We start from the raw sequence: 21,985 nt of genomic DNA on the forward strand, positions 1-21,985 counted from the left end.
GTTGCTGAGAATTTTCCTGCCCAGCAGGAAATGAAAACCTGTAGTGTGATTGAGTTTAAAAGCTTCTAAAGTTTGTAATTTCCACTTTGAAATTTAAGACTTGATTTACCCTAACGAAAAATGTATCAACCTCCTACAAAAAGATCCATTAATTGTAATGCACATAATAATTCAAATGTCCTTTCATGCTGTAACAAACTGGCTCAAATTAAGATCCTACATCTGTATTATTGACAGGCACTGTAGGGCTCATTGCAGTCTACATACACAAAGGTAACTAACGTTGATTGTCTTGCACATTCATCGTCTTCCATATGTCTTTGTAACAGGAAGTCTTGCTTAGTACCTGGGAAACATGGTTCTACGAGACCCTTATCCCCTGTTGACTCTAGCTGCATTGTAATGAGAGCTAAATGAGATGGAGTCACTTTTTCCAGCAGTAGAGAGAGAGAGAGAGAGGTGGCTGAGAAATGTCCAAATACCATTTGAGTTTGTGTTTAAAGAACGGTCTGGTCTGGGCAGAGTACCAAGCCAAACAAGCTAACTATGGCCTGAAGCTTAGGATACGTTTAATAGCTCTTTGCTTGTAGCCTAGTCATTCCCCGACAAACCTCAAGATGAAGCTTTCCCTCACTAAAATGGTGAACTCTCAACTGTCTATGTTGCAATCTGTCTCTTCGGTCTGGTTTCCCGGCAAGTCAGTCATTAAACTATTTCATCCGGCTGTTAAGAGAACACGACGAGAGATTGAACGGGAGAAGCAGTGTAACAGTTGGGAGAAATCTCCAACAACAGTTTATACATTGTTCTTTTGGTCAAGCGTTGTTAGAAGTCAAATCAAATGGACGTTTGTTTAAAGGTGTATAGTCAATAAAAAAGAAAGGTCAGTACACTGTTTAACACCTATCGTGAAATAAGCACAACTAAATAATATAAAAGGAAATGTTTGATAATGCCACGTAATGTCCAAGGCATTGAGTGCCGTGTGCATCTCTGTTGTAGCTGTTGAGCTACTCGAACACCCCATTAAACACTGTAAACATAGGCTGCAGTATAAGTATTACCATTCACTAGGTAGGGTGTCCCTTCTCACCTGCCGTATCGGTGACGTGTGAAAACCAAGCTCTGAAGTAAACCTCAGTAACTGGAGTGTGTGAGACAGAGATCTGATACTGAATGACTAGAGAGCCAGGAATAGATCACACCTAGCCACATGTCTAGTACTGCATGCAGCAATTCCCCGTCTGCTGAAAAAAGCCCACGTTAATCTAATGAAAGTTTAGAAATAAGAGCTTTCATTTGGATACAAAAGAAACAATACAGTGCTTTTTTTATGGAGAACTTCTCTGTAGAGAAATACACCCCATCCTACTTTTTGCATTCCATGATAACAAATTATATTCCTACTTGTCATGGCATGGCTGGTATGTAGCTGTTGAGTTATGTCTTTGTATTTGAAGGGTTTTCCATGAGAATGAAGAGGACTTTAGGACTACAGATTATGAGGCCCATTTCTTACTTCTGATCCGCTTTGGGAGGGAGAGGGCAGTGCGTGTGCGTACGTAAAACTCAACAAAAAAAGAAACGTCCCTTTTCAGGACCCTGTCGTTCAAAGATAATTCGTAAAAATCCAAATAACTTCACAGCTCTTCATTGTAAAGAGTTTAAACACTGTTTCCCATGCTTATTCAATGAACCATAGACAATTAATGAACATGCACCTGTAACCGATGTGAAATGGCTAGTTAGTTAGCGGTGGTGCGTGCTAATAGCGTTTCAATCAGTGACGTCACTCGCTCTGAGACTTGAAGTAGGGTTTCCCCTTGCGTTGCAAGGGCCGCGGCTTTTGTGGCGCGATGGGTAACGATGCTTTGTGGGTGTCAGTTGTTGATGTGTGCAAGGGTCCCTGGTTCAAGCCCAGGTTGGGGCGAAGAGAGGGACGGAACCTACACTGTTACACACCTTTGGAACAGTCGTTAAGACACTAACAGTTTACAGACGGTAGGCAATTAAGGTCACAGTTATGAAAACGTAGGACACTGAAGAGGCATACCTACTGACTCTGAAAAACACCAAAAGAAAGAGGTCCAGGGTCCCTGCTCATCTGCGTGAACGTGCCTTGGGAATGCTGCAAGGAGGCATGAGGACTGCAGATGTGGCCAGGGAAATAAATTGCAATGTCCGTACTGTGAGACGCCTAAGACAACGCTACAGGGAGACAGACAGCTGATCATCCTCGCAATGGCAGACCACATGTAACAACACCTGCACAGGATTGGTACATCCGAACATCACACCTGCAGGACAGGTACAGGATGACAACAACAACTGCCCAAGTTACACCAGGAATGCACAATCCCTCCATCAGTGCTCAGACTGTCTGCAATAGGCTGAGAGAGGCTGGACTGAGGGCTTGTAGGCCTGTTGTAAGGCAGCTCCTCACCAGACATCACTGGCAACAACGTCGCCTATGGGCACAAACCCACCGTCGCGGGACCAGACAGGACTGGCAAAAAGTGCTCTTCACTGAGGAGTCGCGGTTTTGTCTCACCAGGGCTGATGGTCGGATTTGCGTTTATCGTCGAAGGAATGAGCGTTACACCGAGGCCTGTACTCTGGAGCGGGATCGATTTGGAGGAGGAGGGTCCGCCATGGTCTGGGGCGGTGTGTCACAGCATCATCGGACTGAGCTTTTTGTCATTGCAGGCAAACTCAACGCTGTGCATTACAGGGAAGACATCCTCCTCCCTCATGTGTTACCCTTCCTGCAGGCTCATCCTGACATGACCCTCCAGCATGACAATGCCACCAGCCATACTGCTCGTTCTGTGCGGGATTTCCTGCAAGACAGGAATGTCAGTGTTCTGCCATGGCTAGTGAAGAGCCCAGATCTCAATCCCATTGAGCACGCCTGGGACCTGTTGGATCGGAGGGGGAGGGCAAGGGCCATTCCCCCCCAAAAATGCCTGGGAACTTACAGGTGACTTGGTAGAAGAGTGGGGTAACATCTCACAGCAAGAACTGTCAAATCTGGTGCAGTCCATGAGGAGGAGATGCACTGCAGTACTTAATGCAGCTGGTGGCCACACCAGATACTGACTGTTACTTTTGATTTTGACCCCCCTTTGTTCAGGGACACATTATTCCATTTCTGTTAGTCACATGTCTGTGGAACTTGTTCAGTTTATATCTCAGTTGTTGAATCTTGTCATGTTCATACAAATATTTACACATGTTATGTTTGCTGAAAATAAACGCAGTTGACAGTGAGAGGACGTTTCTTTTTTTGCTGAGTTCATGTGCATGTGTTTGTGTGCATGCATGTAAGATGAGTGTGCCAGGTGGATACAGGATCCATTTGAAAGTGACACACATACCTTTGGCCTCCACTAAATAATGTATATGCCACAGGTTCAAATGAAGCTGGATACTATATCCCCACAGTACTATCAGATGCATCTGTCATGGCCTCGCACTCATTAAGATGATCTGATCTCTCGCTCAATCTTTATCCCTCTCTCATATCCCGCTGTATCCCTCTCTTTATTCCCTGAGCTGAACAACTTTTGGGGATTTGACTATTTTCCAATAACGTGGCCCGAATCAACTACTTCTCCTGGAAGGAATTTAAGGCATTTTAAAATAATCTGCTATAAACAGCCTACTATTTGAAAGTATTTTCAAATACTTATTTCAAATACTATTTTCAAACTCATGGGAGTGTGTTTGAGTCAGTGTAATTTGAGTATTTTCCAATACCTTCTAAGTGTATTTTAAAATATATTCAACTACTACCTGAGACGGTTGCCAAGGTACTCTTTGAAATCCTATTGCTTAAAAAAGTCATTTTGACATACCTGAGAGGACCACAGAGTTGCCTTGGCGGATTTCACAACCTATGCATAAGTAATTCAATTAATTTCACATGGTTGGCGATTCATTGTTTAAATTCATTCAGATAACCCAGCAAACCTTACAGTACAGTTAGCATATCCTCACACTGCACAAAGTCCCCACACTGAAAGACAAAAAACATTCAACGCAAAGCTGTGAGAGGCACCATTAATGTTACAGGCGGATAAAGAAAAACAGTACAAAAATTGTGCTCCAATGGTGTAAATAGAGGAAGAAATGTGTTTAAACCGTCAAACAACCTTTAGCCGTGCCCAGTGAAGTAAAACCCTCCCAAGGAAAGGAAGGGCAATAAAACAACTATCACACTGGCGGCTGGGGTGGGAGGATAATTGTGACAGAGCTTCCATGATTTGTTCAGGAATAATAGGATTGGAGCCAGACAAGGCTAGGGCTGGGTCAAACCTGGGTCTCAACTGTTTCCTGTCAGCCTGGCCTGGGTGGTACTGACAGAGGGAGGGAGAAAGGGGTCTGTTCAGTCTAAACTGGGTTCTGGAGTTCCTTGCTTCAGGATTAAGCTGAGAGGTAGGCTATAATATTAGTGTAGTATTACATTTATAAAGTCTGTCTGTCTGTCTGTCTCTCTCTCTTTCTATCGCTCTCTCTCTCTATGTCTCCCTTTGTCTCCCTCTGTCTCTCTCTCTAAAGTGGATATTTATTTCTCATAGCTATGTAGCTGACGTTACTGTGAGCTGCGTCCAAGACCCAAAACGGTGTGTCACTGGGAAAACCTTTTCCTCTCTCCTCTCCCTCTCTCCTCCTCTGAAGGCCAGCCTCTCTGTGTCGTCTATCAGCCTGGTGTGTCTAGAGCTAGCTACAGGGTCAGAACAGAGCAGAGAAAGGAATCTACCCCATCTACTCCTCTTTCTCTCTTTCTCTCACTCACAATACTCACAAATCTCTCTTCCTTTCTCCCTCTTTTACCTCCCAGTCATACAATAGACTTCCCCTGTACGCTCCTGCCCAGAAGAAAGAACGGGGGGATACGGTTTCCACAACAATGGAAATTCAATCAGGAAATGGAGTGGAGTTGGAGGTGGTGAGTGGCGAGTCATTAGCGACCTCGGGCTCCGTTTCCTCCTCGCCGTATCTCTCTGGCCCTCAGGCAGACGGCACGGACGATCAAGTACTCCGGGAGGACCTCCAGGCTGCCAAGACCATTGAGAGGTTTGACATCCCTCTGAGTAACTTGAAGAGGATGTTTGAGAAGCCCCCAGGAGCAGCCAACACTGTAAGTACACTTCTTTGCTTATTATGCAGTACAGCTTGATGTGAATTGAATGTTTAAGCCAAACAGTGCCCTAACTTACTGTGGGCCAAAGCGCTCTGTTCATGGACTGTTTGGGAGGGAACCAAATGATGGGCAATTATGTGCTACATTTACTGTGAGAAACTGAATAAAACTTTAGTGGAAAGTTCAAAAAGTAAGTTGAGTGAAGTAGGTTCACTGAAGATTTTGTCACAGTTGTAATGTATCTGTCTCTAGTTTCTGAGCGACGATAAGCAGAGTATCAGTGTAGATAGAGGGAGGTCTGGTGACCAATGGCATCACACCTTTTGAAAACATCAGCCCTGCTGCTCGTTTTTGTGTTCTTGTTGCGTCTCTCACTTAATTCCATAAATACGTCTGTTCTAGTTTCAGGGTGGCTATGTGGGATCCTGTGAAAGACTTCCGTGTGATCACTGACAAATAGAAAACCCCTGGCGTAGCACCTGGTTTCAGTATTTTGCCCCCTCTTTTTATTGCATTTGGTTTTTACACAGTTAGAAAATGCACTATTTACTAAGATGGATGGTTTAAATGTCAAGATAGAACAAGATGATAAGGGATAGAAAGTATGTTTCAAAGAGCAGTGGAATTCCACGGTCTAGGGTTAGGAGTATTGTTACAAAGAGCAGTGGATACCACGGTCTAGGGGTTAGGAGTATTGTTACAAAGAGCAGTGGATACCACGGTCTAGGGGTTAGGAGTATTGTTACAAAGAGCAGTGGATACCACGGTCTAGGGGTTAGGAGTATTGTTTCAAAGAGCAGTGGATACCACGGTCTAGGGTTAGGAGTATTGTTTCAAAGAGCAGTGGATACCACGGTCTAGGGTTAGGAGTATTGTTTCAAAGAGCAGTGGATACCACGGTCTAGGGTTAGGAGTATTGTTTCAAAGAGCAGTGGATACCACGGTCTAGGGTTAGAAGTATTGTTACAAAGAGCAGTGGATACCACGGTCTAGGGTTAGGAGTATTGTTTCAAAGAGCAGTGGATACCACGGTCTAGGGGTTAGGAGTATTGTTTCAAAGAGCAGTGGATACCACGGTCTAGGGTTAGAAGTATTGTTACAAAGAGCAGTGGATACCACGGTCTAGGGGTTAGGAGTATTGTTTCAAAGAGCAGTGGATACCACGGTCTAGGGGTTAGGAGTATTGTTTCAAAGAGCAGTGGATACCACGGTCTAGGGTTAGGAGTATTGTTTCAAAGAGCAGTGGATACCACGGTCTAGGGTTAGAAGTATTGTTACAAAGAGCAGTGGATACCACGGTCTAGGGGTTAGGAGTATTGTTTCAAAGAGCAGTGGATACCACGGTCTAGGGGTTAGGAGTATTGTTTCAAAGACATGAACAAGAATGATGATGCTCTGATACTTGGAGCATCTTCTCTCTAGACAAATAGTGTTTTAAAAGGTATCTTTAAAAATATACTGAAAAGCCAGAGAATATGATTCAGCCTTTGGCAAAGGGTTTACCCAAAGTTTGTTGACTCTGGTAAAAGTGCTTACGTCTTCTTTTTTCACTGAGGTCGAGGGCGAATGACTCACCGGCTCACCGCCTGGTTTCCCATCACATTGCAGCTGGCTGCTCTCAGAGGAAAATCTAAGACACTTGGAAGCAAAGTGGGTCATTTCGGGGAAAGCGTCCCACAGCCAAATGTCTACCGTTGAGTAACGAATGGGCCATCTGACCTAGTTATCCTCTTAGTTGGTTTTAACACCGTCATGATGTCAACCATATTCTTCCCAAATCTGGCCATGATGTGTTCGGAATGCCAAAGATCCACCGCAGATTCCATCGGTTTAATCAAAACGATAATACAAAATATTCTCACAATATCCTTAGTGAATCTATAATGTACCAGCAGATGGCATGGAGAGCACAGCAAAAGTGAAAGGAATGAGTGAACTCTCCCCATTAGCTGCACAGAGAGATCTGTATTGATCTCCAGTCCATCCTCTTGTCTGTGGAGTGTAGCCTAAATACACAACTGATGTTTCTCAGCCCCGGTCATGGTATTACTGTCCTCTCGAGAGTTGTAAAGGGAACTTCGTCATGCTGTAAACAAAATAAATGACCATGTCTCAGTGTCAACCACCTGAAAGCAGCTTTAGTTATTTATACACTAGATCAATACACTGACTGTGTTTATTGGTTTATTGGTTTATTCAGATCCCCGTTAGCTTTTGACGAAGCAGCAGCTACTCTTCCTGGAGTCCACACAAAACACAAAACATGATGACCAAGCACTGATACACTGATAGACAAGAACAGTCACACACATGTAGAATTCAACGATGTACAACTGACGAATAACGTGTGTGTAGATTGTGTTCGAGTGTGTCTATGTGTGTGTGTCATTTCACAGTCGCTATTTTGCCATGAGACGTTGTTTTATCCACTTTTTGCTGTTTGCTGGAGTAATTGGATCATGGCTCTGTATAATACTGTGTGTTGTCATGAATTCGTTTTGGACTTGGGGAATGTGAAGAGACCCCTGGTGGCATGTCTTGAGAGGTATGTATGGGTGTCTGTGCTGAATGTTATTTGATTATGCAGACAATCTGGAATTTTCATTACAGTAATACATCTCATAAAAACAAGAAGACAAGCAGTTCATCTCTCATCAACCCTCAACCAGGAAAGACTATCATGAATGTCATTGATGTTAGTTCTGTATGTGCAGTTAAAGGCAAGGTGTGCTGCTCTGTTTTGAGCCAGCTGCAGCTTTGCTTGGTCATTCTTTGCTGCACTTGACCATATTACCGGACAGTAATCAAGATGGGACAAAACCAGACCCTGAACAAATTGTACAGTTGATTTTTGTGTCAAAAACGCAGAACATATTTTCAAAACAGACATACCCCTCCCCATCTTCACAACACATTTTTCAATATGACTTGACCATGATAATTGACCATCCAATGTTATACAGTTGAAGTCGGAAGTTTACATACACCTTAGCCAAATACATTTAAACTCAGTTTTTCCACAGACGGTGCACTTGAAGGCCCCTCCTCCAGCCTCCCTACGAACAGCCCCTCCCAACTCCATGGGCATCGGAGCGGGAGTGCTGGGAGATGGAACCGACAAAGCCCCCTCAGGACGTCCACGGATGACCAGCAGGTTATCCAACCGGATGGACATCTCCACCAGTTGGTCAAAGGTGGTGGTGGCATCCCTGCAGGCCAACTCCCGTCAGATGTCCTCATGTAAGCTGCATCGATAGTTGTCGATGAGGGCCCTGTCGTTCCATCCTGCTCCGGCGGCCAAGGTCCGGAACTCCAGCGCGAAATCCTGTGCGTTCCTCGTCCCCTGCCTTAAATGGCAGAGTCGTTCACCCGCCGCTCTACCATCGGGTGGATGGTCAAAGACAGCCCAGAAACGGTGGGTAAACTCCTCCAAGTGGTCCAACGCCGCGTCTTCATCTCCCTACACGGCGTTTGCCCAATCCAGAGCTCTCCCCGAGAGGCATGAGACGAGGGCGGATACTCTCTCCCTTCCTGAGGGAGCTGGGTGAACAGTGGCCAGGTAAAGGTCCAGTTGTAAAAGAAATCCCTGGCACTGTGCGGCCGTCCCATCATACTCCCTGGGAAGGGAGAGACGTATTCCACTGGAGCTGGATCCGGACGCGACGGGTAGAGATAACCCCGGTTGAGCTGGTCGAGGCGCTGGAGAGACTACCTGTCTCTCCCAGCGGCCCATGGTCTGGACAACGCGATCCATCATGGCACCGAGATGATGTAGCATAGCCGCGTGTTCCTGGACGCGCTCCTCGACTCCTCTGACCGGGGTACCTGCTCCTGCTGACTCCATGGTAGGTGTAGGATTCTGTTAGGAGTGTGTATCGGAGGCGAAGTCAGGTGCAGGAGAGCAGAGTGTAGTGAACAGGCAAACTTTTATTCCGGTCAAAAGACAGCATAAAAATAACATAAAATGTGCCCAAAACACAGAACATAGACAAAAAGTAATGCGCGTAACAATATCCACAATATCAAAATACACGTAACACAAACAATCCTACACAAAGACATGATGAGGAATAAATACATATGAATTGATTGGGGAATGAAAACCAGGTGTGTAGGGAACAAGAAAAAACAAATGGATACATGAAAAATGGAGCGGCGATGGCTAGAAAGCTGGTGTCGTCGACCGCCGAATGCCGTCCGAACAAGGAGAGGAGCCAACTTCGGCGGAAGTCGTGACACCCCACTCTTCCTCCAAACATAACAATGGTCATTATGACCAAACAGTTCTATTTCTGTTTCATCAGACCAGAGAACATTTCTCCAAAAAGTACAATCTTTGTCCCCATGTGCAGTTGCAAACCGTAGTCTGGCTTTTTTATGGCGGTTTTGGAACAATGGCTTCTTCCTTGCTGAGCGGCCTTTCAGGTTATGTCGATATAGGACTCGTTTTACTGTCAATATAGATACTTTTGTACCTGTTTCCTCCAGCATCTTCACAAGGTCCTTTGCTGTTGTTCTGGGATTGGTTTGCACTTTTCGCACCAAAGTACATTCATATCTAGGAGACAGAACGCGTCTCCTTCCTGAGCGGTATGACAGCTGCGTGGTTCCTTGGTGTTTATACTTGCGTGCTATTGTTTGTACAGATGAATGTGGTACCTTCAGGCGTTTGCAAATTGCTGGATGAACCAGACTTGTGGAGTTCTACAATTTTTTTTCTGAGGTCTTAGCTGATTTCTTTTGATTTTTCCATGATGTCAAGCAAAGAGGCACTGAGTTTGAAGGTAGGCCTTGAAATACATCCACAGGTACACCTCCAATTGACTCAAATTATGTAAATTAGCCTATCAGAAGCTTCTAAAGCCATGACATCCTTTTCGGGGATTTTCCAAGCTGTTTAAAGGCACAGTGAACTTAGTGTATGTAAACTTCTGACCCACTGGAATTATGATACAGTGAATTATAAGTGAAATAATCTGTCTGTAAACAATTGTTGGAAAAATTACTTGTGTCATGCACAAAGTAGATGTCCTAACCGACTTGCCAGAACTATAGTTTGTTAACAAGAAATGTATGAAGTGGTTGAGAAACGAGTTTTAATGACTCCAACCTAAGTGTATGTAAACTTCCAACTTCAACTGTACCTAGGAGTATAGCTTCCTCAACTTGATCAATGATCACGTAATGCACAACTGCATTTTTTTTACCAAATACAATACTTTTAGTTTTAGATGTATTTAAGACCTGTGTATTATTAATCACCCATTCTGATACTGATTAACTTCTTATTTATCTATTCACTGAGCTCACTGGCTTTGATTGCTTAGTTGTGGGATTCATAGTAGCTCTGACTAGTCCATAATTAAGTTCTGGAGTTGTTCCTGACCATATAGCCTTAACTGAGTCCCAAAGTTGTTCCCAGTTAGCTCATGGTCAGGGAAAACTCTGAGCCCTACTCATAATAAACATACAGTAGTCCCAGCTCTGTAGGTTTTAGAGGTCTTGAGGCGGCAGCACAGCTGCAGTATGGTGTCTCTCTAGTCTGTCGACTGTGGGCTGTAACCTGTAGGTGGCACATGCTGTCTGTGCAGTGCAGTGCCATGCACAGCCGACAGGGCTTATTCCACACTGTGCTATTTAAGGCCTATTCCTGGGGTTGTATGGTTAAGCTTTATTTTAAAAATAATCCTGTAATTGGTATGTCGGCTGTGGCTAACAGCGAGGGAGTGGAGGGCCTTTAGATACTGCCAGCCTGCCTCAGATCAGATGGGAGCGCAGGCAGAGTGGAGACGTGGATCTATAGGGAACTGGATCATGCCTGTCGTAGTCAGAGTTCTGGACTGGGTCCTGCTGTCTGTCTTCTTATGTGGATCTGTGGGTTCTGGTGTTGCTTCAGATCACAAAGAGGAAGGTGAAGTCAGCTGAACTGATTAAAGGCCAGCTGAGAAGCCTCATTCTTAGTAGTTTAACCACACGAGCAGAAGTGTAAAAAACCAAACAGTTCTTTTTTTCTTTGTCTTCTTTTTAATTTTTTTGTGATGGGGTTGTTGTTTTTTGTGAGGGTTTTTATCTTTACTGTTCTTTAATTAATACGTATAAGTGACCTCACTGACAAATTGAGACAGAGACAGAGACAGAGACAGAGACAGAGGTTGGGGGGGAGTGACTCAAGATGTGAAAGGAAATGTGAGAGGTTTCTCAGATGACTGTACCGTAGTTTGCTGCGACCACAACACTGAGCCAATGATGCCAAAGGTCCAAAAGATGCAATCTTTCACAGACATTCTTTGGCTCAGAATAACTGGCCATGTCTCAAATACACAGTAAAAACTTCATCTGGTACTGAGTGAAATGTTGTATTTTAGGGAAAGTTAAGTCTTGTTAAGTATATTTAGACTAGTGTGGCGAGACAGAGTGCAACAGAGCCATAATAAACCAAACACGTCCTGATAAGAACAGAGTTTGGCTCTTCCCCAATGGACCTTGTCCTATAATACATTTAGGAGACATTTGCTTCAAAGATTAATTATTTTATTCCCTTGACATGAGCTGACTGACAATCATGATGAGAGTGAGACAATGTAGGTTAGGCTAACAGATGCTCTTATCCAGAACAACTAGGGTTAAGTGCTTTGCTCAAGAGTACATCAACAGATTTTTCACCTAGTCAGCTCAGGGACTTGAACCAACAACTTTTTGGTTACTGGCTCAACGCTCTTAACCACTAGGCTACCTGCCGCCCCCAAACTCCATGCACTGGTGGTTTATCTACTGTACCGTTGTGATATACTAACGCTGAAGCGCTTGTATTTCTATAGGGATCCAATATGACAACTCTCAATCCTTCTTCTATTTCATCATTCAAGTCAAGGAAAGAGAGACAAAGCCTTACTTTTACTCTACGACACCCATTTGGAATTCATCCCTCATTTTGCATGACCAAAATTCGTAGAGAAACCGATCTTTCTGTCATTATCTTGAATCTTAATTTTGAGAACACGGATACTCGTCACTGTTTAATTCTTCCATTGAATCCTACAAAACCTGACCTTTCTATTTGACATTTGATTCTTAATGAATGTTAATCCAATTTGCCATTTCCTTTCAATTTCCTCTGCAGAAGATTTCATTCTCATTTTTAATTTTTGTTCCATGGTGTTAGTGATTTTTTATTCTCCCAAATCAAATTCATTCTGTCCCCTTTTGGGGCAAGGTGACCTGAGAAACAATAAAACACAATATTAATATTTGATTAATACCCCTTTAGAACATTTAATTAAAGGAGACCTTGAATGAAACACAATAATCTGACTGTTAATTTGTCTCTGTTTCACTCTGGTTTCTAATAACATTCTCAGCCACACAGTATTCACAGGCAATGGGAAGGTCACCTTCTTATCTCTGATTTAGTCATCTAACAAAAGCCTGTGTCAGTTCAACACAGGGCCAGTGTTCACAGATCACAGAAGAAAAGGTTTGCAGCTCACTAAAAAACATGACTCTGTCTCTTGCCTTATCTGTAGGGTTGTAATGCAAATGTCAGCTTTGGTGGGATATTTTATTATTTATACAGTGGAATGCCTGGGATGTCATTGAGAGGTTAGACATAACAATGGAGGATGGATCATCGCCGGGTGGTCGTATAAGTAGTGCCAAAACTTCACTGATTCCACTGTAGAGGAGGACAGGCTATGTTTCCATTATCCACAGATGTGGAGTGATGCAATAGTTTATGTTCAGAGCGAAGAGTTCCTTTTTTGCCCGAGTGGACTAGCTGACTAGCCGACCCCATTCTGTTTATGTTTACATGGTCTGTCTGACCCTGGTTGTGTAACACACATGTGCACGCCCGCACACGCACACACGCACACCCTCACATACACACGGGTTCCCTGTACTGGTTGACGGTGGAATCAGATGTTGTTACCAGTCCCAACCAGAGGGGGGCAATCAAATGTCTGGGAGTCACATCAATTAGTCCTGTTTCTGCTTAATCATCATGCTATCCTAATGAGATGACCTCAGGGATTGATGTATATATATATAAATAAAATATATATATATATATATATATATATATATATATATATATATATATATATATATATATATATATATATATATATATATATATATACAGTACCAGTCAAAAGTTTGGACACACCTACTTTTTAAACTATTTTCTACATTGTAGAATAATAGTGAAGACATCAAAACTATGAAATAACACATATCGAATCATGTAGTAACCCAAAAAGTGTTAAACAACTCAAAATATATTTTATTTTGGAGATTCTTCAAAGTAGCCACAATTTGTCTTGATGATGGCGTTGCACACTCTTGGCATTCTCTCAACCAGCTTCATGGGGTAGTCACCTGGAATGCACTTCAACTAACAGGTGTGCCTTGTTAAAAGTGAATTTGTGGAATTTCTTTCCTTCTTAATGCGTTTGAGCCAATCAGTTGTGTGGTGACAAGGTAGGGAGGTATACAGAAGATAGCCCTATTTGGTAAAATACCAAGTCCATATTATGGCAAGAACAGCTCAAATAAGCAAAGAGAAATGACAGTCCATCATTATTTTTAAAACATGAAGGTCAGTCAATCCGGAACATTTTCAAGAAACATCAAGCGCCATGATGAAACTGGCTGTCACGAGGACCGCCACAGGAAAGGAAGACCCAGAGTTACCTCTGCTGCAGAGGATCAGTACATTAGAGTTACCAGCCTCAGAAATTGCAGCGCAAATAAATGCTTCACAGAGTTCAAGTAACAGACACATCTGAACATCAACTGTTCAGAGGAGACTGCGTGAGTCAGGCCATGGTTGAGTGCTGCATAGAAACCACTACTAAAGGACACCAAGGAGAAGAGACTTGCTTGGGCCAAGAAACACGAGCAATGGACATTAGACTGGTGGAAATCGGTCCTTTGGTCTGATGAGTCCAAATTTCAGATTTTTGGTTCAAACCGCCTTGTCTTTGTGAAATGCAGAGTAGGTAAAATGATCTCTGCATGTGTGGCTCCCACCATGAAGCCTGCAGGAGGAGGTGTGATGTTGTGGGGATGCTTTGCTGGTGACGCTGTCAATTATTTATTTAGAATTCAAGGCACACTTAACCAGCATGGCTACAACAGCATTCTGCAGAAAAACGCAATCCCATCTGGTTTGCGCTTAGTGGGACGATCATTTATTTTTCAACAGGACAATGACCCAACACACCTCCAGGCTGTGTAAGGGCTATTTGACCAAGAAGGAGAGTGATGTAATGCTGCATCAGATGACCTGGCCTCCACAATCAGCCGACCTCAACCCAATTGAGATGGTTTAGGATGAGTTGAACCGCAGAGTGAAGAAAAGTAGCCAACAAGTGCGCAACATATGTGGGAACTCCTTCAGACTGTTGGAAAAGCATTCCAGGTGAAGCTGGTTGAGAGAATTCCAAGAGTGTGCAAAGCTGTCATCAAGGCAAAGGGTGGCTACTTTGAATAATCTAAAATCTAAAATATATTTTGATTTGTTTAACACTTTTTTGGTAAACATGATTCCATATGTGTTATTTCATAGTTTTGATGTCTTCACTATTATTCTTGACTGGTACTGTATATATGTATTCACAAGTCATATACACATTTAATGTGAATATAGAGACATCGCCATATTGCCGCTTCTTAATAATTTGTGGTGTTTTAACATGTTGTTTTAATGCACATCATAGAGGACCAATATCAAAATGTTCATTATCATCTGATATTTAGATTTTAATTAAACATTACATTTGTTATAGATGAAAAACAATAGCGCTAAACACTAAAGTGTTTATTAATGTCATAGCTGTTTAATCAAATCAACGTTTATCGGTCACGCACTGTACATAGTTTAGCAGATGTTATAGCGGGTTCAGCGAAAGGCTTCTGTTACTAGTTCCTAACAGTGCAGCAAAAATGTCAAATAATAATCAAAAACAGTAAATCACAAATGTCAGAACGAATCCAGTTAACAACCCATATAACACTGTATCAGTAATCCAAATGCAATTTAAAGCAATCCATAAACGTTGCATAGCAGAACAGGTAGGACTATAATAAAGAAACCAAAGTCATACAGCATGTATCACTCCACAGAGATAGATTCTATGTCACCACACCATGGCACAGAGATAGATTCTATGTCACCACACCATGGCACAGAGATAGAATCTATGTCACCACACCATGGCACAGAGATAGATTCTATGTCACCACACCATGGCACAGAGATAGATTCTATGTCACTACACCATGGCACAGAGATAGAATCTATGTCACCAAACCATGGCACAGAGATAGATTCTATGTCACCACACCATGGCACAGAGATAGATTCTATGTCACTACACCATGGCACAGTGATAGGATCTATGTCACCAAACCATGGCACAGAGATAGAATCTATGTCACCAAACCATGGCACAGAGATAGAATCTATGTCACCACACTATGGCACAGAGATAGATTCTATGTCACCACACCATGGCACAGAGATAGGATCTATGTCACCACACCATGGCACAGAGATAGATTCTATGTCACTACACCATGGCACAGTGATAGGATCTATGTCACCAAACCATGGCACAGAGATAGAATCTATGTCACTACACCATGGCACAGAGATAGATTCTATGTCACTACACCATGGTACAGAGATAGAATCTATGTCACCAAACCATGGCACGTCCTGTGTCATTGTCCTGTTATTTCACCAGGGACTTAATCTCGGGTAGTTTGTTTTTGGAGGTCCTAGGGGTTCTCTGAGATAGATAGCCCACTCCCCATCCTCACTTCACAGGACCTCCAGACTCCAAATATACAGGCCACTGTGACTTATGAAGCTTGATGTCATGGGTGGCTTTAAATGTGACATATCCTGAAGTCTTTGAGGTGTCTGCACACATTCAGATGGTGGCACGTGTGGGTGGGAATGTACATGGGAGCTTAGGTTGATCCTCACAGCTTGAGTAGCTACCGTACCTCTGTACTATGTTGGATGTACTGCAAAAGCATTTATTTTTATTTAACTAGGCAAGTCAGTTAAGAACAAATTCTTATTTACAATGACGGCCTACCCCGGCCAAACCCGGACGACGCTGGGCCAATTGTGCGCCGCCCTATGGGACTCCCAATCATGGTGATACAGCCTGGAATTGAAACAGAGTCTGTAGCCTCTTGCATTGCGATGCAGTGCCTTAGACAGCTGCGCCACTCGGGAAAATGATTGTTTTTTAATTTTTATGGAGGCTTTAAACATTGCTTAATGTGACCCATATGCATAATTTTCAGCTATGTAGGTAACTTGACACTTGACACAACATCATGTGTATGCTTGTGTGTTTTATTTAGGGGTTAGTCAATTGTGTTTACTGTCATTTCATTGGCTGCCCTGGTTGACAGGAAGTGGTATTTGGCGAACAGGTTTGAGAGCCTCTTTTAAAGCGCCAAATGGTTAATGTTATGATGACATTAAGGCTGCAGTTTACTAACACCCCTATCAAAACCCCTTCATTCTGACCCATTCTTCCAGCCCTCTCTTGTCCAGCCCAGCCCGGCCCTCATGGCTCACTTGTAAAATTCCATTAGCTCTATGAGACACTTCCACCTCGTCTCAGTTTCACTGATTCAAATCATTTAATAGAGTCACGGCTGTATGAGTCTAACCACACGGCCCAATGACAAAGGAGTTGGTCTCTGAACGCTAGACATTCCAATTATTACCAGCACTTATCTGTTGTATAGTTCAACCAATGGCCAGGCCACATCCTCACCTGGCTTTCCATTTCCATTGACTTGACCTAAAACAAGTTCTATTCTAGATATTGTATCGGTAGGGAATTTGATTGGGGCTTTCCCTTTTTAAAGCATTCATCTTGTACTTATCTGTTATGTGCATATAATGAGCATTCCTTTCCTATTGTTCACCAGTCATCTTCATTATGGTCATAACCCATCTTCACCACCAGCATGATTGTGTGTTTCAGGGCCCTTTTCTTTTTTTACAACGGTATTATGATGACACCCAGAACGGCACCGGAGCGTGCATGCCAACGGATTACCACACGAACCACAGGGCTTACAGTTTAATCATTTATGTAGATATTGCTCTGAGACAAAGACAGCACTATAATTCATAACGTCCCCTCACACAGACCTGGCTGCTATTGTGACGGTTGCCATGGCGAAAAAGATTAAATTGTTGTTTTTTTTCAAACCCATTAAAGTTTTATTTATAACTTACTGGATGGCGAACGGTATTCGGAGTGACGGCTTAATCATTAACATCAGCACCGTTGGTCAAACTGAGAACACACTCGCAGCTAGTTTATTTTACTTCCACCTGTCTATATCCATATAAACAAAGATAGACTAGGCCTAGATCCCCAGAACATTGTATCTGCATTGATGAACAAGGGGCCCCTGATTCAGCTTATGTCCAAAGTCACTGTCTGGAAATGGAGAAGGTTCTGGATATACTGGTTTAGATCCGTCACTCGTACGTATAAATAGCGTCGGATGGAGTTGGTGTTTGGCAGCGCTCAGTAAACAGAGGAGCCTGATGAAAGGGAGTGAAACATGATTTGCATTCATTACGCATAGGCCCAGTGGGAAGAGACAGAGAGAATGGCCTAGTCAGAGAGAGAGAGAGAGAGAGAGAGAGAGTGAATGAGAGAGAGTGAGAGAGAGAGACATGGGAAAGAATTAACAAAAAAACAGAGCAAACTGGAATGCTATTTGAGACTTAACAGAGAGTACACAGTGGCAGAATGCCTGACCACTGTGACTGACCCAAACTTAAGGAAAGCTTTGACTATGTACAGACTCAGTGAGCATAGCCTTGCTATTGAGAAAGGCCGCCGTAGGCAGACCTGACTCTCAAGAGAAGACAGGCTATGTGCACACTGCCCACAAAATGAGGTGGAAACTGAGCTGCACTTCCTAACCTCCTGCCCAATGTATGACCATATTAGAGACACATATTTCCCTCAGATTACACAGACCCACAAAGAATTTGAAAACAAATCCAATTTTGATCAACTCCCATATCTACTGGGTGAAACACCACAGTGTGCCATCACAGCAGCAAGATTTGTGACCTGTTGCCACAAGAAAAGGTCAACCAGTGAAGAACAAACACCACTGTAAATACAACCCATATTTATGTTTATTTATTTTCCCTTTTGTACTTTAACCATTTGCACATAATATGACATTTGTAATGTCTTTATTCTTTTGGAACTTTTGTGAGTGTAATGTTTACTGTTCATTTGTATTGTTTATTTCACATTGTTTATTATCTAGTTCACTTGCTTTGGCCAATGTTAACATATGTTTCCCATGCCAAAAAAAGCCCTTAAATTGAATTGAATTGAAATTGAGAAAGAGAGAGTGAGAGTGAGAGTGAGAGTGAGAGTGAGAGTGAGAGTGAGAGAGGGAGAGAGAGAGAGAGAGAGAGAGAGAGATGTTGGTTCTCGGGACTTAACAAGCAGGTCACTGTACTTCATAAACAAGCATGACGAGCACATTTCAGAACCACGCTCTTTTTTTTCATGTTGACTCTCTGTAGTTCCAACTCGCTATCTCTCTATACATCTCTCTCAGAAAAGTTCAGTGACAAAAATGATTGTACATGTTATATCAACATTGACAACCTTTTCCAGAGTACTTCCTACACCTTCCATAAATCAAGTGCAAAGTAGCCTAGGCTCAGAAGAGTGTTACATCATCACTAACCCACCACTGTAGCTGTGTCTTTTCTGGGTTTGATGTACTGTGTTGTGATGAGTGTGATAGAGGGAGAGGTGTTACCAACAATAAAGCCTGGTGTCTAGAATAATCCTCTCCACCCGTACAACATATGACACTTCTGCAGCCTGTCTGTCTGGCCGTCTGGCCATCTGGCACACAGTACTGTTTAGCTCCTCTGTGTGTGTCAGCTGGCCCAGCGAGACAGAGGCTCCTAATCATCTCAAACATGCTTGGAGACGCCACAGCCAAGCTGGGCCCACTCCGTCACAACACTCTCTCTCTCTCTACTCAGCCTCTCTCTTTCTCTCCACTATGTGCCTGTCTGTATGTCTCCTCTCTCACTCTCTGTTTTCGCTCTTTCTTGCTCCCTTTCTGTCTCTCTCTCTGTATCCCTCTCTCTACCTCTCAATTCAATTCAAATGGCTTTATTGGCATGGGAAACATATGTTTACAGTGTCAAAGCAAGTTAAATAGACAATAAACAAAAGTTGAATAAACAATCAGAAATGAACAGTAAACAGACTCACAAAAGTTTAAAAGGAATAGAGACATCTCAAATATCATATTATGGCTATGTACAGTGTTATAACAATTTGAAAATAGTTAAAGTACAAAAGGGAAAATAAATGAACAAACACCATTGTAAATACAACCCATATTTATGTTTTTCACTGGTTGCCCTTTTCTTGTGGCAACATCACAAAACGGCACACTGTCGTATTTCATCCAATAGAGTTTATCAGAATTGGATTTGTTTTGAAATTCTTTGTGGATCTGTGTAATCTGAGATAAATATGTGTCTCATACGTCCTAATTGGGATTTTATGTTCCTTTCGATGGCGTAGAAGGCCCTTTTTGCCTCTCAGACTGTTCACAGCTTTGTGGAACTTACCTGTGGTGCTGATGTTTAGGCCGAGGTATGTATCATTTTTTGTGTGCTCTAGGTTAACAGCGTCTAGATGAAATTTTTATTTGTTAGCCGTGGCAACTGGACCTTTTTTGGAACACCATTATTTTTGTCTTACTCATATTTACTGTTGAAGACGTAGGGGCTTAAGTTGCATCTCTTTCTCACCCCAACGCCCTTTGGAAAGAAATGTGTTTTTTTTTGCACATTTGTTGTTTGTGTACATGGATTTTATAATGTTTTCCCCCCAACACCATTTTATTATTACATAGCAGATTTTTTGTAATTATATAGCCGACCTTCATGCCAAATTGAGTCAAAAGCTTTTTTGAAATCAACAAAGCATGAGAAGACTTTGTCTTTGTTTTGGTTTGTTTATTTGTCAAATAGAGTGTGCAGGGTGAATACATGGCATGTCATACGGTAATTGAGTAAAAAGCCCATTTGACATTTGCTCAGTACATTGTTTTCACTGAAGAAATTGTCCTTTCATTCATTCAATGTAATTGGAGAATCCAGTGGGTTCTGGTAGTCTTTAATAGCTGATTCTAAGATTTTTAATTTATCATGTATATGTCTTTGCTGTTTGATCTTTGTTATAGGGTCAAAAAGATTGGAGAAGTGGTTTACCCATACATCTCCGTTTTGCTCCGTTTTGTTCCTTCTTTTTCCGTAGTGTATTTCTGTATTGTTTTAGTGATTCACCATAGTGAAAGCGTAGGCTGTGGTTTTCTGGATCTCCATGTTTTTGGTTGGATAGGTTTCCCAATTTCTTTCTTAGGTTTTTGCATCAAATCATTGGTCATTGTTGTTAATTGTCTGCCTGAAATGTCTAGATTTGATAGGGAACTGAAAGGTCAAATATACTATTTAGGCTTTCTACTGTCAGCTATCGTCACTATCTCTTACAGTTGAATGCATTCAGTTGTACAACTGACTAGGTATCCCCTTTATCTCTTGCTCTCCCCGCTCTCATCTCTATCTTTCTATCCTCACTGCAACTCTTTTGTGACTGTGTTGGCTTGAGAGTGAAATATACGTGGGTGGATCTCAGTGGCCTATGTTTCCTAATAATGGTGAGAGTCAATAGAGAATTGTACTGTACAATATTCTTCACTGCAAACTTTTGGATTGTGAGGAGAGCTTATGGCATTGGATGCAAACACATAACTCAGATGGAAAGAGAAGCTCGTGCCAAGGTTTGGATGAGACACTCTGGAGTCTGTTAAGTGCATCTGGGTGACCTTCAAAGACAGGAAATATCTGCTGTTTCAGCAAAAGCTTCCAAACCAGAAACTAAAGCTTTGTTATTTCACAAAGAGGAGAAAGTGAAATCAAACTTGTTCAGGTACAGTACGTGCTCAGGTGAAGCAAGTTTTGTGACGCTGTAACTCAAAACATGCGATCGATTAGTAAAGTATTGGATTGATTTAAGGTGAGGAAAGAAAAACGAGATGTTCTCCACCAGCAGCAAGGCAGATGCCTCCTACAGCCTAATGGTATGTCTCTGTCTTGACTGTCAACTGTGGATTCTGATGAGTCATCTTCATGTCACTTCATGTTGTGCCAGGAAAGCAATAAGGCAGCTTTCACAACATTAGACCTCCTAGCCAGGAGCAATCAGGCTTTGTGGCGTGTATATGTGCGTCTGTGTGTGCATCATTTGAAACAAAGCATCCCTCCAAGTGGTGAGTCAGTCACATATGAGCTGCCATTTCCCTCAGCAACCCCTTCTAGTCCGTCACCTCAGCCAGAACTCCTTTTTCTATACAGACACAGAGAGAGAGAGAGAGAGAGATCACCTATAGCTGCTGTATGACGTGCTTTTCCATATAATAAACTGATGTCATCGCCACGGTTTCCCCTGACAAGTGTCCGACCGGCCTCACCGTTTTACTGTGCACGCTGTCATATCAGAATTAATGTCATGGATGGGTGGCATTGAAATAATTAGTGAGACACCCTTAAAAGGGTTATTTATTTTCCCTGCGGATTGTCTGTGAGGCTGGTAGATTTCCTGAAGCACGTACCTTATTAATGATGTCAGTCTGTCAAGGGGAGCGTAAGGGGAGTGATTCCCCAGGCTGGACGGGAAGGCTGACAGGGAAGCTGACGGGGAAACTGTGGCAGGGCCAACGGGAACATATGGA

The 21,985-nt window shown here is 42.6% G+C and overlaps 1 protein-coding gene across 1 annotated transcript in view; it reads left to right on the plus strand.

Annotated features, from left to right (window-relative positions):
• Positions 1-4,655: 4,655 nt before the first annotated feature.
• Positions 4,656-21,985, plus strand: part of LOC106575303 (xin actin-binding repeat-containing protein 2-like) — a 60,425-nt gene continuing 43,095 nt past the window's right edge. Inside the window, 1 exon segment of the mRNA XM_014151752.2 lies at positions 4,656-5,143. Within this exon segment, the coding sequence (XP_014007227.2) occupies positions 4,913-5,143 (231 nt within the window). The 5' untranslated portion in view covers positions 4,656-4,912.

Source organism: Salmo salar, chromosome ssa17, assembly GCF_905237065.1.
Source record: "Salmo salar chromosome ssa17, Ssal_v3.1, whole genome shotgun sequence".
In the NCBI taxonomy this organism is placed as follows: Eukaryota; Metazoa; Chordata; class Actinopteri; order Salmoniformes; family Salmonidae; genus Salmo; species Salmo salar.